General features: G+C 40.9%; 1 protein-coding gene across 1 annotated transcript in view; it reads left to right on the top strand.

The window, feature by feature from the left end:
* unc5c (unc-5 netrin receptor C) overlaps positions 1–19,766 on the top strand; it is a 106,122-nt gene that overhangs the window by 68,099 nt on the left and 18,257 nt on the right. The window contains exons 3-7 of the mRNA XM_041059601.1: positions 17–160; positions 5,357–5,460; positions 16,061–16,241; positions 18,055–18,222; positions 18,487–18,651. Coding sequence (XP_040915535.1) covers positions 17–160; positions 5,357–5,460; positions 16,061–16,241; positions 18,055–18,222; positions 18,487–18,651 — 762 coding nt within the window. The remainder of the gene's footprint in view (positions 1–16; positions 161–5,356; positions 5,461–16,060; positions 16,242–18,054; positions 18,223–18,486; positions 18,652–19,766) is intronic.

Below are 19,766 nucleotides of genomic sequence, written 5' to 3'. Positions count from 1 at the left end.
CTGTCTTTCCTCACAGGCCTGGTAGTGAGGGAGGCCAGCATAGAGATCACTCGGCAGCAGGTGGAGGAGCTGTTTGGACCGGAGGACTTCTGGTGTCAGTGTGTGGCCTGGAGCTCCGCAGGGACCACCAAGAGTCGCAAAGCACACGTCCGTATTGCTTGTGAGTATCCTCCCCTCCCTTCATCCCATTATTCAGTCTTTATCTTCTCTCTCATCTTTGTATTCTCTCCAAACAAAATCTCTTGGCTGCCAAGGAAATGTGTCTCACAGACTGACATGTGTGTCATGACAGATTCATAGATTCTGGAGAAAAAGGGTTTTGCTAACGTGGGACTGACATGTCCCTTTGAACTTGAGTTGGTAAAAAGCCTGTAAAATCTGAATCAGTTTCCTTGTGTGCAGTATAAATCCTGGAGAAACAGTGCAGAGGAGGAGAGAGCTGCAGCAGTGTATACACAGTAGAGAGGATATGGCACATGTTTAAGCCAGCATTCACTCTTTTTCTTGTAGGTGGTCCTCATTTGTTCTCTGCCTGTGTGTTTGTCCTCCTACTGAAAAACATAACACAATTGTTTTCAAATAATGAGCAACATTCTGTTGCCTCTAAAGTTTGGGCTCATTTTTGACTGTTCCCCAAAGGATGTGCCAATCAAAATCTAAGTAAAAAGTACTAAAGTACTGAAACCCCAAAGGACATGGCAAGGAAAGCAGAGTTTTAAGACTATAGCTTGACATCAAGGCAATGCTTCTGCAGCACAACACATTACATAACACAACTGCTCACACATTGTTGTCAAACTTCTACCTGAAGGGACTTCTTTTATAGTATCAGCCAGATCATCACATTTTCAACTCCTGTCAAAGTCATCTCAAGACATTGTGACTGACATGTCCCACCCAGCTTCACTGTTTATGTTTTGACTTGTGGCAAACAGGACAAAAAATATAACACCCACTTGGAGTGTGTATTGTAGTCTGCATCAAATATATTGTTATCACTGTTAGATGGGACTAGATAGGGATGTCATTCGAACCTAATGTTTGGCTGGCAACTCAGTGCTGCTGTTGAAATGATTCAATCTCCACTGTACAGTACAGCAGAGTAGCACAGTATGGAGTCAATATCCATGGTTTTCGCTTGATCTACTCCATTTAGAGGCACTTAGCAATCACATCCACGTACTCTAAATTTTTATCTCACCTAATTCTCTTTCTCTGTATTTTCTTTATATTGCTGTAGACTCTCTTACTGTTTCTCCCCATTTTCTGTATAGCTCCTCTCCAAATTCAACATATTCCCTCTATTTCAAACACCAGTAGCTCTTCTCATTACTGCTACTGTTATACTATCCTGGTGAATCAGAATCATGCCTCTCAGTCTCCCACCGAGCCCACTCCCGCTGCTCCACCTCCTATAATCACCCATGATGAGCAGCCTGCCAGCACTAACCTATCCCTCAAATCACAATGGACCCCTCTTTCCCTCCCATTAGCTTCTGCTGAATGGATTAGCTTCTCTACTGGGCTCTCTCTCTCCAAGCAGGCTTCTTGTCAGAGCCAGACTCTAACCCGTTAGGCTAATGGAAACTGGGCTTGTTTTCCTCTCCTCTCCCATCATCTAAACATATACAGTTTAATCAGATGGTGAGCCAGAGCCAGCACTGGTGAGTTAAGAGGTTGTTGTGTTGAAGGACTGGCTTTCAGACTTGCAAAAAGGCTGGTCTGGCTAAAGGTATTGTCAGAGTTACTGTTTGCCCGCTGGAGGAAGCGGGAATATGTAAATTCCTTGTGATTGCCTTTCCTTCATGTGACCTCCACAAATCCGTTTTGATTGGCCTCGGTTTTTGGGGTGCAGTGATTGCTTGCCAACGAGAGACAATAAAAGTATGTGCACAGAGGCAAATTAAATAAATGAATCAAATCAACTTAAATGCCTTTCAAAAGGTTGGTAGAGGGTAATGTTTACTGAAAAAGCTGGAAATTGATTTTCTTGTTTGTTTGGAGCCTTGTAATTTTTACTAGTACACATATGCATAGGATAATAAGTAAAAACCTCTACTTTATTACTTTTGACTTTACTAATGATTAAAACCCAAACTTGGTAAGTCTTCATTGTCACTCCTAATCTAGGTTTGCACCATTACCTAATGATTTAGCAAGAGTAGCAAGAGAGGAAAAAAACTTTCTGAAGTGTGAGGCCAGTGTAATTTAGCATGACAAGTAGCCAAACACATCCACTTAAGGTAATGGTTGTCACATGTGTATCTTTGTGGGGGTGCACAGGGGCTGGAAATGTTTGTGTGCTGAGGAGGGAATGGTGTGACTCCCACAGGAATGTCGACTCAGCTGGTCCCACACCCTTCAGTGTCCCGCAATGCCGTTCAGGGTTACGAGAAATGAGGAGAGGAGAGACTCCAGAGGGGAAGCATAATTTAAACCCACATCCAATAGAAATATACAGTGCAAAATAATCACTTGCATGCTACTTACTGTGTTTCATCAAGAGCAATGCCAAAGGTTTGCAAATCATGATGAAAATAATAATAGAAGCACTGGGTGTTTAATTTTAGCTGTAGTTGATCTGCTACAAGAAGTTTGAGTAATAATATACAAATATTTGAAATTAACTCACAAGCTCATACTCATAGTGTAATTCAGGCTATTTGGTGATTTTTATGTTCTGAACAATAATGCATACATGCATACTTGGAGGTAGTAATCGACACTGGTTTAACACAAAAAAAGAGATTACAAAAGACAAAAGTGTGTTTTACAGAAACAAAAACAGGAATGTAATATATGTAAAGCTTATTTTGCATTTTGTGACCTTGTACATGGATGTACATATTTTTCTCTGTTTCTGTTGCTTGAATTTCAGGAAGTGATGTGTCATCATACGACATGTTGAAATGCGGTACACTGAGCAGCCAGGGCAGCCCCACTGACAGCTTTCCCCAACAGCTTTATATGGAGAAATTAAACTGAAGTTGTTGGATTTCATTGTAGCGCATACATAGTACAGTATATCATAAGGTGTTTAGGAGAAGTTGTGTGTGATTCCCCTCCTCACCTGTTATACTGTGACTACATCTTCCTTTGTCTTTTTGAGGCAATTTGGACTAAGATCCATCTTTGCATTGTAGTTTTGACCGCAGAGCAACAGTAGAATGACTCTTACAATTTCAACCGTAACCTTCCATTTTAGGACTTCATTTTGCTACTTCCTTTCCTTTCCTTTCTTTTCCTTTCCTTCTTTTCTGTCTGTCTTAAGAAAAACAGTCAGTTTGTCCTTGGGTCAAAATCCATAAAGCTATGTCTCTGAATGTGCCCCTCCAGTCACTCCGTCTTTTAATTTCATACCAGACATTTACGGAAATTGCTTTCAATTCAGCAGTCACCCTTTCAGCTTTTATAATACATTGAAATGTGTGGAGTTATGGCATATTCCCCTGAAGACACACATACTCTCAGGTTGCACCGGGACAAACTCTCATTGAACTTGTTATTTTAAGGTTCATTTTTCCAAATAAAAAATGAACCTTAAAATGACTATAGGTATTCTTTAGGGCTTCCGGATGTAGTCTAATCATGTATTCCGTAATAAGAACATGATCTACTGTAGTTTCTCCTATAGGGGATTTTGAACAGTTAGCTGAACAAAGAAATGTCTCTATTCCAGTATAATGTCTCACCATGTAATAGCTATTGAACAAAAAGAAGGCAAGTGATGAAATGTGTAAACTGAACCTTTATCTTGATCGTTTTTTTGGGATGTCTCTCTTTATTGCAGGTGATAACGCCTTTGAGAAAATAAAAACTGTGAGATCTACTGTATGCTCTCTATTCAAACACATACTTCAATCTCTCCAGACACTGAAGAACATTTACTTACTATTATAGATACATGGGCACTGTGTCCTGTTACACCTCTACAACCACAGTGCCCAAGAGCATTAGACTTATTATGTGCTGTGCTTTGTCTTCTGATGTAGAAATTCTGCCATGTAGTTTGTGATAACACACATCTGCTGGTGCTTTCAGTCTGCAGTATACTCATATCCAAAATCTGAATTCAAAACCAATGTTTTATCATAGATCTGTTGAATACATTTATTTTTTCCACACAATGTCAATTGAAATCCATTACTGTATTAACAGCATTCTGTGAAGAAGAATTTCCATATTATTTCCACAGATTGAATCGCTTAACCAGGGTCATTTCTGAGTTTGTTTCCATGGACACACTTAGGTGTTGGTAGAAAAAGAAACGGATGTATTGGTATGCTATCATAACCTTAGAGATAAGAAGGGAAATAGAAGCAGACGCTCAGCACTTCTCTTACTGTTGCACCATGTTTGAACTCCTTCTTTCCAGAGTTGAATGATTGAAAATAATAGCTCTTTATCTCACACCGCCTTTTAACATATGTTTGGCTTGGCTTGTAGTTATAGAACAGATATGATTTTCAGCATCCTCTCTCTTGCCTTTGTAAGCAGGAATGACTTGGTTTGATGGGTTCAGTTCATGTTAGATTCTTGATTCCCTTTTTACTTTTGACAGATTGTTTCAGAGAGCTGATGTTTGTGCATGTGTCCCAATAAAACATATAGAAACATTTATTTTCACGGCATGCTGTGGTGGCTGTGGTTGCTACTTTTGACGAAATGTGTCAGTAAAAGGGCTAAAGATTATGTATGTCAGGGATATTACAAAGGCTATAGAGATGCTATCAGAGGAGTCTGGAGGTTTGATTGTAGATTTGATGCTCTAGTGACTCCAGAGTTCCCAAGCAGTGCTGTAATTCCCCATTAATTCCTTTTGTCTCCTCTCCTCTCCTGTTGTGTATGATGCCTGCCGCTTCTGTCTCAGTCTGTGCAGCAGGTGATGATATATGTCTAATGGGCTTCGGGTTCCAGTGTAGCATGACACCTCCAGTAATCCTGCCCTGTCAGCTCCACTATCCCTGCCCTGCCCTACTCCATCAGGGCTCTCACACCACAAAAATATTGGTTTTTCATTTGAGGGCGAGTGATCCCCTTCTCCCTATCTTCCTTCCATCTACTTCAGACAGTTTATCTGAGTGCTGAAGGTGAGGGACATAGAAAGAAAGCATGTATCTCTGTCACTGTTTCTTCTATTTAAATACACACTATTATGTATTACTTATGCACAGGGGAAAAAAGAGTTATCCTGCCATTTCTTTTGATAATTTATTGTTGTTCTACCAATACTATTATTGATTGGCGCAGCATTTAATATTAAATATTACAGCTCTAAAAACATCCCTCACATCTACCTGTCAATGATATATAGATAAATGTTGATGCAGAGTGTACTTTTTTGTATTCATTGTAGACTTGAGGAAGACATTTGACCAGGAACCTCTTGGGAAGGAAGTGTCTCTCGAACAGGAAGTGCTTCTCCAATGTCGTCCACCTGAAGGCATCCCAGCTGCTGAGGTAAGGTTAAAACATCATTTCACTGAGCCACTACTCTGAGGTTGTTAGGAAAATTTGATCATTTGTTTGAAAAGAGAAGTTCTAATATTCACTTATACATGTTTCCCATAGAAATGCAGGAATTTGTGATTATCCATACTAAGCTCCGCCAAAAGCTCTCGCCATAAATCCAATAAACTGGCTATTCTGAAAAGAGGTTTATGTGAAGAGCTTCACTGACTTTTTAGAGCTGGTTTCTGCTGAAATGTCACCATCATGGCTGATTCTTGAGTTTTTTAAGTATATAATGGGTAGCTAAAATGTCCAGTTCCCACATACTTGTATATTTAGCTTGCATATTTATTAGCATGTAATATTTTTTTTTTTGTAATACCAGTCACTGGTTCTGTTCTTTCCTGCCACATTAAAAAGTGAACACTACGTGTTGTTTGCAGAATTTTCCTCAGTCGTAAACTACTAATGAAATAACACTGAATAAATCTGACACAGCCCAGTGCACAGATAAGGCCATTTTTCCACCACTGCCTGAACTATTTAAGCTGTTTGGGTATTTCCTGAACATTGGCCAGTCACTGCAATTTGGTCAGAGGAGAGAAAATTGTAATTATCTGTAGAGGGAAAAAAAGAATAAAACCAGTTGTGTCCCTGTGTTACCTTAGCTCAGCCAATATCTCCTGCCTGCTCTACTTCCTCCCTGCCCCACAGTAGAACACTGTTATAGCAGCATTTGAAAAGGCTCAGTTGAGATTGCAGGAACATAAATAGAGGATGAAAGGGTGGTTTGATGGGTGGGGGGGGCTTTGGTGTTTTTTTTTTTTTTTTTTTGAGCTGGTGGTGTAGGGACTGAACTCGGTAAAGGCTTGTGATTGACCTGGAAAAGCCGAGTTAAGTGAGTGGAACTGCACAGCATTTATCCCCGCTGAAAGTGCTGACAGGCTAAATGGACGAAAGTTTTGGACTGGCACTTCGCAGACTCTCCTTATACAATCCAGGCTTCAGCGTGATAGTGTTGCTGTAACAGCCATATAGTATTGGTGATTCTGTCGCGTGTCTGAGGTCTCTCTGTCAGTCCTTGATTGGCTCAGTGCAGTGATTAAAGACTCAGCTGGAGTCCAATCATGGCACATCTATTATTTCTCAGATATGGAGTTGCTGTGGCAACCCAAATGAAGACTTGTCAACATTAATAGTAATGTTAATTGTAGTTTCAGTCTGGGTAAAGGTATGCATTAGTGTTGAAGGTGAAGTAAAATCAGTTTTTCATGTAGCCACTCATCACCAAACTATCCATTTATGCAACAAATAAGTTCTACAAGGAGCAATGAAGTTATACCATATCAAGTCAGAATTTAGGATCTGTCTGGCATTTCTGCTAAAAAGAAAAAACACTTAACAGATTGTTTACAATTCTCTCTGTATGTGCCATTTTCTGTATTCTGACTAAGAACAGCGATTGTTTTCCCTGTTTACTTTTCCTTGTATGATCGAGTGTGTATACAGAGGCACACTTTCAGCTTCTTTAATTACTCACACTTACCTCATGGCTGCAAAAAAAATAAAATAAAAATACAACAGTTTCTTTCCACAAGTCATTTTTCCTCTTTTTTTCTGAACTCAAACACAGCTGCCTCAGTGGGAAAAAGGACAAAACTGAATGCTGTTTTTTCATCTGTGTTTGTCAGGCCTTTTCTCACACAAGCCCGCCAGAGAAAAAGCCTCGGAAAAAGCAGATGGGCTAAGTCTGTGGTTACATATGAAACGACAGAAATATGTAGCAGCCGTTGTGAAGGAAAGATCTGTCATATTTCACCCACTCTGAGACAAAAAAAAATAGAGAGAGGAGGAGAGAGGCTGAAGGCAGAAAGAGAAGAGCTGTTGAGGTTTGTCGGGGTTGGATCCAGTGGGTTGTTGTCAGGCCTCCAGAGGGCTGTCAGTTCACTCTGTGGTTCCTTTACAGGCCTTTGCCCAGTGAAGGAGAGCCTGGCAGGATGGCAGGCTCTGGCTGAGCCATAAAACCCATATTCTTACAGCATTTTTTTTAAATCATGTGGACTGTATGTGATGGACATTGTGCTGTGTGGCAGGGTTCCAAAGCTGTTCTGTCAATGAAAAGGACAAGCAGGACACACACACACACACACATTCTGTGCTGACTATGCATGTACTACACTGTTACACAGCTGCAATTCCACATGCATTCATATGTCATGAGTACCAGCAAGGACATTAACACACCTGCATGCACATAACATGCTGCCAACAACTCAAATGAGCAAAACATGAATTGCTCATGAACTGGGAGAAGAAATTGGTGCTCCCTCTTTTCAAAGTTGAATAAAAGAGTATTTTGATTAAAATGTATTATTTAGCTTTTTGAACAGCCACCGGACTCACACAGGAGCAGTGAACTATCACCATCTTCTATTGTCATTGCTGATTGCACTGAAATAATGTTTTACTGTTACAAGCTGGCTTTCCAGCTTGACATCAGTTAAACGTTTGCAAGCATTGACAGTTTGTTTGCTTGTTTTTTTTTAATCTCACAAAATATCTAGAGATAAGCTATAATTTTTTGCAGCTGTTTTAGATGATGAGGTACTGAAGTAACTCACCCCCACTCACACATACAGTTTCAGAACTAGGAAGCCCACGTTCTGCAGAGTCAAAGTAAGTCAATCACAATTACTTTTGATCTCAGATTACAAAGTGGCACTGTGCTGTTTGTGTTCCTTCTTTGTCTTTCCACTTTTCAGATGATTTACATTATAGGTTGTCACAATGGTTTACCGCAGTAATGACATCCTGTGATTCGATTCAAGTGGTTTTGAGTCCTTGTTGACTTTCTGCGGAGGCCGTTTCCCTGAAAACTAAACATTATGCTGAATAATCAGGATTTGCTTCTGTGATGATGCAGCAAGTTTTCATAACAGAACATACGAAACGGTTCCCGTTAGACATCTCAGAGGTTTTCGCATGTGGAGGTTCAATCTGAGGTTTCCTAGCTCTGATTTTTGAAAAGTTATTCTGAGTTGATACATTGATTTTCTGAAGTACAGATAGCCCCTGACTTGTGGAACATGCACACACACACACACACACACACACACACACACACACACACACACACACACACACACACACACACACACACACACACACACACAAAGAAAACAAGGAGCAGGCATTTATTTTGGCTCTCCTTTTGACCATTACCAGTGGAACTTTGGCCTTAGAGGACTGAAATGCTGCGGGTGAGGTTTCTGAAATAGCACAAGGATTCAGTCATCTGAACCTCTTGTATGCTCTGAATACATTAGACAATCACCAGGCTTCCTAAAAGTCATTGTTACACGTTTCCATATCCATGAATATTTGATATGTACGTAATCAAGAGCAGATGGAAAATGTAACTGTTGAGGCTACTCTAGGAAGGGAGAAGCGGTGATTTGGCAGGAAATGCTCTCCTCACTGTTTCTGTGCTATGTGGGCTTACTTGGTGGGGGCTGCCTTTAGATAGAGTAATAAACGTAAAGATTTGGACTGAGGACTTTCCATCAGCTTGACGCAGATCCTTCCCTTTGAATAACTCCATGAAGCTCTTTCATCAACATCTAAAGGGCCTCTGCAGAGGTAACAGTGGCCTCTTTTCATACTCAAGAATATGTGGCAGGCTCATAAAATGGACTTAAATCTCCTTTGTGAAAGATTGCAGCTTTATTGTTCCTTTCTCTTTACTTCTACCATGCCCTCCATCTCCAACTCCACTTCAGAGCACTTGTCACAGCCTTGAGAGAAATACAACAGTTCAGAGGTGATGCAGCACCGTGAGCTGCTGAGCCCGTTTCCATGGAAGCAGGATTTTAATTCAGGCATCTCCTCAGTCAGCCAGGGTCCTGCCGTGTTATCATGGGTAACGAGTCATTGATGCTCTGCAGGGAAGGGGCCCTGCTGCCATGATTAAGTCCATTGGCTTTACTGAGAAGAAAGCCAGGAAACAAAAAGATCTTTACTTCACACTCCCTCATCCAGAGAAGTGAGAAAACTAAGTCAGATGAATTCAGACAGCTAGGGCAGCAGCCAGAGCCAAATTCAAGAGTTTTGTGTGTAGTTCTGTGAGTCCAGTAGAGACAGTATATTTTGTTATTAAGCTCAAATTATTTTATTAATTAATTCCTCCATTTTTGTTATTGACTAAATGTAGCGATAATTACTCTAAACATTGAGTGTTATGGTATAAAATTTAAAACAGCTCAAATATCTTGGCTGTGGCATTTTATGGAGATCCGGCATCCGCCTCTTCCACACATCACACCATGTAAATGTCAGTGATTACTGTTGATTTTAGGCCCAGTTCCATTTAATAGGCGAAGTGAAGGCATAGCGCCAACATCAGAACAGTAGCTCGTCAGGTCACCTTGTCAAGAAATAGCTGACTTCATCCCAGTCAAAATGGTGCACTGTGTATTTATGAGCGGGGCCAGGAATGTCAAAAGTAACAACACTTCAGTGTTGTTGTATTGTGGGAGGAAGCTGGAGTACCCTGAGAGAACCCACGCAGGCACAGGGAGAACATGCAAACTCCACACAGAAGGGTCCAGACCGGGGTTCGAACCTGGAACCCTCTTGCTGTGAGGCGACAGTGCTAACCACTGCACCACCGTGCCACCCCAAACCAAAAAAAAAATAATAATAAATATATTTATTATAGGACAGAGAGAGAAGGAAATGCTGCTTGGGGCTCTGGAAGGATGCAAGGATTTAAACTGATGATAGAAAATAAAAAAACCAAGGAACCAGTGCATGTACCACCACTGGCTCACTTGCCATCTTGTGGTAAACATATCTTATTTGTTTACAGTTCCAAAAAGGGCATAAAATGATAAATATCACATTGCTCTAAGCAATCTGGAATTGTAGGGAAGGTGAATTGCTATGTACCAGGTGGTAGTTTGGGAATGAGACAGAAATGAGAGAATTCTCATTTGGGATAAGCTGTTTCACTTTAAAACAGTTTTTGAGCTGATTCCCCTGAGCTTGTGCATCTTTTCCAAGGTTTTTATTCTTTCTGCTGAAGGTTGTATTGTATACTGAGAGAGTACTGACCTGTATCACCGTACAAAAACCCTACCACGTGGTGGAGTTATCATCTAAGCTTTTCTAAAGGCCAGGGGAGACTCAGGGAGACCGAGGAATGCGTGCACAGGTTATCACACAGTTCTCCATCTTGCAAAACCTTAACAATGGCTTATACCAGTTTATTATTTAATATTTCATGCAAAGTAGCATGTGAGTGCCATCTACCCACACATGAATATATCAAAACATTTTGGTTTAAAAAGAAAAGTACAGTCTAATGGCACAAATCACATCATCACCATCGAAATATAGACCAAAGATGGTGTAATTTTTTTTAGATACCTCCCCAACAAATATACAAAAAGAGAGTGAGGAGAACATAACCTCCCCCAAACTTTATGTCACGTGTAATAGTGGTGAGTGGTTGTATGAATCATATTTTAAGAGACTGAGGTGTGCAAGGGAAAACAGAAAGAGCAGTGTTAGAGAAGTGAAGTGCCTGGCTGTCCTTGGAGCTACTTTAAGAAATGGCTACTCTCCTTCAGCAGACTGTGCAGAGCTTTAGGCAGGACTGAGATGGAGGAAGTCATTACTCCTGGCTCGAGTCTCAGTGATCTGTCTTCTGTATGGACATCTATAGTAGAAACCACTCCAACTCCACCTCTGTTACCTAACCTTCTCCCTTCCCATTCCAGCTCCTCCTTATACACCCTCACAAACACACACATGCAATGTAGTACTGGCATACACACACACATACAAACATTTTTCAAATCACATCTCAAGATATCACACCTTTGTGCATTTCAGCTTGTTAATATTTATACAGCTCACATTTCCATACTTGTCATGCAGGCAGATGCAGAGCATATGGCTTGTTGTCTTGTAGTGAATGATTGAATAATCAGTTTGTAACCTTTTGTGGCTCATTCTCCAGGTGTGTCATTCAAGCCTGCAGCGGATATAGGCTGTGAAAAAAAGGGAAATGAATAAATTACATCGGATAGATAGTTAGACTTCATGTGGAGAAGCAGGAGAGCTCATAATAACTTCTCTGTAGAGGAGTCTCGCACATTACTGTGGAACATTTTTTTTCTCCCTGTACTTGCTTTTCACACCCCTTTCCACCCACATACTGTGCTGTACTTTCTATTTTTGACACAACAGCGATGAGTAATGAATGGTTTTGCCTTGCACTGGTTCTTAACAAGTGAGTGGATTGTATACAGTGTGTTCTGTATATTGGGCTAATTAGTGTTGTGCTGGCACACCCTGGCAGTGCAAAGGAACATCCCACTCAGTGGTTAGTCCTACATCGCTGCTGTAGCCAGGTCTGCAGCCAGATATGTTTGCTAGTGGGAGAAGAAATGACAGCTGCATCCTACTTCTGGATTCTTTAAAGATAAATAGACCGCGGTGTTGGGTCCTTCAGAAGACCTGAGGGCTAAATGTGTGCTTTGATTTTACACCTTTATCACAGGGCAGTTGCCCTGATTCCATTGACAGTTCAGAATGTGAAGTTAGACATAGAGACAGGTGATAGACATCTGGTAAATAAAAAGGAAACAGGCTAGGGCATCTGTAACCACTAAACAGTAGACAAACAAAGGCAGCAGCTACCTGGTGAACATAATATTTTTGCAATAATAAGAACAAACAGCGCCTGGGTTCCTATTGCCACCTTGCTGTGGCTTTTTCATGCTATAGTTCATGTGCTATATTTACCAGTGATCACCTTAAGACAAATTCCTGGGTGACACATCGTGATTACGGGTTATTTCTCAACTTCACAAGGATCAGCTGAAAATGCATTATATCCATTAAAAACTGACCAGTGCATAGTGCACAATTGTGCCTCTAACCTGACTTTGTTATTTTTCTCAATACCATCCAGTGTGTCCTGGTCTGTGAATTTTCCAGCTCAAGAGATGAAAAAAACGTCTCTTCTCAGCCGGATCTCTTTCTTCTTTGTTTACCTCTGGCTTTAGTTTTTCCCTTTCCATTTTCCCGTATTCGGAGTCTTCACCTCTTCAAGACAAAGTCACCTCTTTGTAACCTTTTTCCTCCATTCCCCCCGTCTTTATTCTTTCTTGTCTGTCTTTGCCTTTCAGTGGTGATATTTCATATATATTTTGACACACCAGTGACTGTCCTCCTGCATGTGCACCTGCTTTCCTTCTCTGTCTTGTATATACCTGTCTCTATTTTTGTCTGTCTCCTTCGCTTCCTCTCTGGGTTTAGGTGTCTCTCTTACTGTCTTTCTCTCTGTCACTCGACTGTCTCCGACCAGGCAGGAAGACTCCCTCTCTTTATGACAGCTGACATGTGGCAATTTCCCTTCGTTAATGACAAGAAATGTGCCAATTACCTCTCCGGATGTTTCGCTGCCAATCAGACACTAACGAGCTGTGAGTGTGTGTGTGTGTGTGTGTGTGTGTGTGTGTGTGTGTGCGTGTGTTTGCATGTGTGTGCAAATTTGTGTATCTCTGTGTGCATGTTTGGATGTGTTGGCATGAGAGAAAGTTGGACAAGTGCTGTATGAGATGTAGTCTTCTGCTGAATTTTAATCATTTGAAATCTTTTCACAAGTGTAGTGTAGAGATTGGCTTACCTTTTCATCTCTGGTTTTATTAATGAGTCCTAATTATAGTCTGTACAGAATAAATGATGGGTGAACTGTTGCTCACTTTTGCTCTCTCACACACACACGTTCCCACTTCTGACATGAGTTTCTACCACTTTCTATCCCTTGTCACTCTGTCTCCCTCCCACCCCTCCATCTGCGCTGAAAAGCTCTTTTGTTCAATTTTTAATTGCCTTCTCATTTAAAAGCGCTCTTGACATCTGAACGCAGCACATTTGGAGAGGCTGCCTCTCTGATTGGTGCAAAATTGGATAACCACCTTTTTGTATCAACTGTCAATCTCTATTCTAAGACCAGACCTTTCACTTCACAGTGCCCTGCGCTCTGCACACACGGCTGTGAGCACAAAAAGACAAAATATTTATCATGTCAACAAAACCATCATTTCTCTTGTTTGCATCATCTTTATTTGTTTTATTGTGTTTTGTGTTACATTCCCTCACTTTTCAGCATGACAAAGGGAACAAAGAGCACACAAAATTGTAATCTGATCACTGTCAAATCTTTCTTCTGTAAACACAGGGGTCCTGCTCCCTGGCCATCTTTGTCATATTTGTTAGTTTAATTCAGTATTAAAGATTGATGGTCATAGTGTAAAACGCTATGGCCATCAAAAACACACACACACACAAACCTATGTAACCCTTATTCAATAAAGACATTGATGCATGTTCTACAATCATTGTAGCCTGTAGTAGGGATTTACCCTATTTGTATATGTACAGTAGATAAAAAGAGGAACTCAACGAAAAACACTTCTAGTGTTGAAACCTCAGGGAAAAAACGTCTTTGCTATCACCAGAAGTTACTACAAACGTCTTCTGCTGCTCCAGTTCTCAAAGTCATGACAGATGTCATAGTGTCACCTCAGCAGATGTCAAAACAGATGAGTTGTAATACAATTAAAACAGAAGCCAATTCAGTAAGACAGCACTGAAATACCTAATTATACACACTTATATGTAGAAATGCTTTGCTACAAATTCCTGTCATAACCGTTAAAAGAAATACCTTTATTATTAAACTGAGATTGAAGTATTTTTTGTTCTGTCATTTTTACTGAATGTGTTCACAAAAAAATGGAAAGACTGACACCTGAGAATTGATATTGCCATTAAACTGACAAAGAAAATTGTCAGTTTCTCACAGTGACTTCTCTCCTTGTCTAAATGTCAATAATTCTGTTACTAGCACAGATTAGACATTTTATTTCTTGTGCCTTCATACTGCAGTTTTTACTGACATGTGACATGAAATAATATTGCTCCCTTTATTAAGGGTCTAGTCATAAATGAAATATAATATGAAAACATATTTTTCTTTCGTTGAGGAATGAAGATGGTTTCTAAAAACACTCTCTGGGTGACTGAGAGGTGTAATTCATCCCCTATACACTGAAACTTATGCCATGCCATGCATTATTGCATTGCGCTCATGTGAGAGAGAGAGAGAGAGGTTTAATTTCAGCTAGTCTCTGGCTGTTTCGGGGATCCGATCTTTCCTGGCTTCATGAGATTGATTTATCTGATACATGTTTATACAGAAAAACACTCATAAGAACCAAATCAGTAGAGAATATATGTCGCACTTGCAGATGGCGTACTGTGAAGCTCTGCTGAAATTAAGTTTGCATCCAGTGTTGGTTCAGATGTAAGTTTGTCATGGGGATTGGTATCTTATGAGGTGCAATGTACAGTAAGCGTTGCATACATTGATCAGAATAGGTTAAGTGTGACATACATCTGATGTGAAGTATTAAAAATATTTTCTTCTCAGCCTCTTCAGCGTGTTCCCACTGGATAAGAGAGCAGGCAGCCTTGCTGAAGTGTGACGCTGATGGCATCTTTGATATCTCCCGTGTCAAGCTAACACAGATACTAGTGAAGCTGGTGATGCGTATAACCCAGTGCATGTCACAATCAGCCCGTGTACTCTTTTGAGAAAGTTCTAACAATGCTGGTCTTACAACAATGGCCAATGTGTTATACATCTCTGCATCACGACATGCTGTTTCTGTGTTGTTTCTTAAGAAATCCAACAACAGCGGTGAGCCCACAGTCTGTTTTGTCTTGGCAGGACTCATATCAGGTTATTGCCCCACTTTTTTTTAGATACTTTATCTCTCATGAGAAAGACCCTTTACAAACATCCCGCTTATCTCTGCCTGTGCTGCTCCATGGTGTCTTATCTCTTATCAGGCCCTGCTACTCATGGGATATCACAATACACAGGAAGTTAGCCGTTTGCCAGGCCTCCTCATGACTGGACAGCTTCTTTGAAGAAAACCAGAGAACCAGGAAATATTTTTGAATCAAAGGGGCAGCAGAGGTGTGAGGCAGCACGTGTGATTCTTTTTGCAATACCAGACCTTTACACCTCTGGAAGAGAAAAATGATCTTGATGATTTACAGCCAAATAAAGGCCCAAAACGGTCCCCTGTTCTGTGATAGTGCCAGGAGTTCAATATCAGTATCATTTAGGGATATGAAACTCATAAGGAAAGGTCAGAGAGCCTCTCAGTTTCAGGAATTGTGGTGAGTTTTCTTTCTCTGCTGTGTCACAAAGCTGCTGTGGCTGTTGTGCTTTGTTCTAGGGGGAGAATAAAAAGAGCATGATAGCTATTGACTTTTGGTAGCAGGACCTCAGAGACTTAAACAATTGTGCTCTAATCCTGGCACTCTGTTGTTTCAGAAGTTAGGCAGAGACAAGAAAAACTATAGCTGTTTAAACACTTTGTTGTGATTTTTGTACAATTTAATGAGGTCAGCCGGTCTTATACCTATTTTCACATCTTCTGTTTAAAATACTCTTATTCTGTCTCTGAGCTGTCTGTTTCATCTTCTTCATGTTGTGCTCCCTTCTTCTTTTTCTTCCTCTTAGGTGGAGTGGTTAAAGAACGAGGAGGTTATTGATCCTGCAGATGACAGAAACTTCTATATCACCATCGACCACAATCTGATCATCAAACAGGCCCGCCTCTCTGACACTGCCAACTACACCTGTGTGGCTAAGAACATTGTGGCCAAGAGACGCAGCACCACCGCCACAGTTATTGTCTACGGTAAACTACTAGTCTTACACTGAACAGCACAGTCAATTAGATATACCAGAAGTCTTATTCCTTCTGACCCACTAACACTCATCCTCCTTACTGGCTACATGAGAGATTGTTAAAGTCAGACTCTGTTGCAAAGGAAAAGTGTTGAATTCCTACAAGAATTCAGCTCAACTCAAAATAAAACAAATTTCAAAGTCACTTTTCATAAAACAAACTCCTCTCTCTCCTGTGGCATGTAAGAGTCACTCATTTTGTTCTGCCGGAAGGTGTGCAAGCAATGGAAGATCTGTGATTTTCTGAACTGCGAGCAAGGTGCTGATGTGGCTGAGCTGCACTTAAAGAGACCCCGGCTGTGGTTTCACACAGACTCACCCACTGTCTCCCCAACATCAACTAACATGACTGTTATAGCACAGCAAGGCTGTGAAGTTAAACTTCAACGCCTGCTCGCGGCTTCTCAAGACAGAAGAAATGAGACATGAAACAGATGCTCTTTTGAACCTCAGAAATTGTTTTTTCTGTATAGGACAACTACTGGCTTCATATCTCAGGTAACTGAGGCCAGCATAGTTCATCTTGTGCTTTATAGCACAAGATGAACTCTTATTAAATGTTTGTTGTGAGTTTAGTTACAGTTAGGTGAACACTGAGAATTATGTGGCCATTGGTGGATCAATGTTAGGGTGACATAGAAACACATATTGTAAATCCAAGAGAGCAGATTTCAGGGACAAGGGTTGCTGTCTCTGCAATGCTTCCCTGTCACTAACGCAGTCTATTAGGATTTAGTGTCGAAAAACTGCTTTGATGTCGGCTCATCCTTGAGAGAAAGTAAGCCACTGCATCTGTTTGTGCTGTCCTTGCTTCTTTATCCCCCTTTTCCAAAATGGGATACTTGCGCATTTATGCACAGCTGTGCTTATGTGAAAGTGCACATCCCCACAAAGCAGTATGAGAAACCCAAAGGATAAGGGAGAGTTGTGTCTGATACTAGGGATGAAATAGTGAGAAGGCTAGGCGGTGTGTTTTTAGCTCAGTGGTTTCCAGCCCGAAAAGGCAAGGACACTGGAAAAAAGAACACAAACTGGCAACAAAAAGAGAAAAAACATAGGAATGAGACACAGAGAAAATGGGAGAGAAAAGATAGAGCCATTATCCTTGGAGGAAAGAAGGCAGACAGTAAAGAAATGTGGCAGTCTTCCCTTAGAGTCCAATATTTTGAGCTTCACTCATAAGCATGTCACATTTGAAAGTCGGAGGCTCCAAGGGGCCCAGCTCCACCATCTCAAATGCCACAGACTTGTTCTCAGCCACAAGCCCTGGTGTCACTCTCCACTGGATTTAGTCGCTGACAGAGATGGATGAGAAAGGAAGAGAAGCATTAGGAGGAATCAGTGAATGGAAAATGCAGCAATCTGACCAGAATTTACTGTCTGACTGCGTGGCAAAGTAACGACCTGAGATTTCAGGGTCAAAAACGCACTCTACAGTATATACACATTTAATAATGGGCAAATGACTATAATTTGAGATGTCCAAGACTCAAGAGGTTCCAGCTAATGATGTACTGTGTCACTAAAGACAGTCACATCCAAATGTAGTGTTTTTGTTCTTTGTCTGTCAGTGCTTTTACTGCACTTTTATTTTTAATTTCATTTGTTAGATGTCATCTCATTTTTATGTATTCTATTTCCCCCCAGTCTGTTTTCTGTTGGCTGCATGTCCTTTTATAAAGGACATACAAATATAGTAAGAGCTGAGAAAACAAACAGGAATCATATATATTTTTAACATGTTTTATTACCATGTATTCCAGTGAATGGTGGATGGTCCACGTGGACAGAGTGGTCAGTGTGTAACAGTCGCTGTGGCCGTGGTTACCAGAAACGAACACGCAGCTGTACCAACCCAGCACCACTCAACGGCGGGGCCATCTGTGAAGGCCAAGGCATCCAGAAGCTGCCGTGTAATCCTCTCTGCCCAGGTATGGCATTGAATTACAATACACCCACTTATTAGTCGGTAGAAAGGGTTTAGGTGCACAAAAACTAAATACAAAAAAAATATGATGAGACTCTGTGTTTGCATATTTCGCTCTGTTTGTGCCTCCACCCTTACGTGTGTCTCTCTCCCACATATCTCTCACTGTCTCAATCACGTATCCATTCACCCACTCATGCACTCATTTGTCTTCTCATTTGCCATTTCATTCACTATACCCTCGTCTGTCCTGTCTGTTGTGTGGTAGTGGATGGCCTGTGGACAGAGTGGAGTAAGTGGTCTACCTGTGGGACAGAGTGCACCCACTGGAGGAGGAGAGAATGCAGCGCCCCAGCACCCAAAAACGGGGGAAAGGACTGTGAGGGCATGGTACTCCAGTCCAAGAACTGCACCGATGGGCTGTGCATGCAGAGTGAGTACCCGACTAATCCTCTGCTACTCTCTCTGACCTGCCAACCAGAGAAATTTCTTTACCCTTTGACCATGAGTTTCACTCTGCTCTTTCATCACCACGCTGTGTTTCACATCCCCACATAATACTTTCACCCTGTCTCTCACTCACTTTGTTTCACTTCACTCATACATAAACAATAAGACATGCTAAAATGCCTTTCTCTGTCTTCTGCACTCGATCTGTATCTCTTTATTTGCACATGCATAATACACAAAAGCTGCTGGATAAAAGTGACATAAAAGCAGAAACTACTGCACATCTTTTCCTGTGTCAGCACTGCTGAAAATATAAGTACATGCTTAAAAAAAAGACTTGGCCATATGGGGAAGCACTCTAAGTAATTATCCTTGTCACAAGCTAAGCATTTGGGAGTTATATTTAAAATAATAATAAGTGATTATATTGTAATTACATAAGGGGGATCACAGCTACCAAGCTGCTCTGATTACTACCTTAATTTAAAAACTCTGGATTCCTTAGGTCAAATGAGAGGAAACATGAAGCCACATTGTGACACAAGTGCAGACTTGATCCTTTTCCTGAGCTGCCAATTACATGTGTTGGAACATGAGCAAGTACTGTACATTATCATTGACTCTTTCAGTGATTTCAAAGTACATGAAATCTCCAAGATGCACCAGCATTTCCTTCTCATAAATCATATTTTTCTCTATTGGTTTTATTGTTTTGATGCAAACAAAAAAAAAGGGCCAAGCCTAGTTTGTGGTGCAGCCAGATATTTTTCTGCAGGCAATGAATTGTTTTCTGCTTTTCTTTCTTCCAACCAGTTTAAACAGCCACGCAGTTCAGCTGGGCCAACAGTCCCGCTCCCTCTCCCTTGTAATACATTCACAGATTGGAATCATTCTGCAGCTTGTGTGGTCACTGCAGTGTTAAGAAGTTACAGGGTGAAGTATTTGATAACCAAACTTCATCTGCTTACTCTAACAGTGTTTGCCTTCTTGTTATTACAGGCTCAGAGCCTGTAATAACAAGGGAAGGAGGATGAGAAGGAAATACCTGGAAAGACTGCGCAGTAACTGAGTTAAACTCTGCGTCTAGTTTAATAAAAT

The sequence above is a fragment of the Toxotes jaculatrix genome, chromosome 16, assembly GCF_017976425.1.
Source record: "Toxotes jaculatrix isolate fToxJac2 chromosome 16, fToxJac2.pri, whole genome shotgun sequence".
NCBI classification, from domain to species: Eukaryota; Metazoa; Chordata; class Actinopteri; family Toxotidae; genus Toxotes; species Toxotes jaculatrix.
Note: the sequence above shows the minus strand (reverse complement) of the source record. Positions and strands in the feature narration are given on the sequence as shown.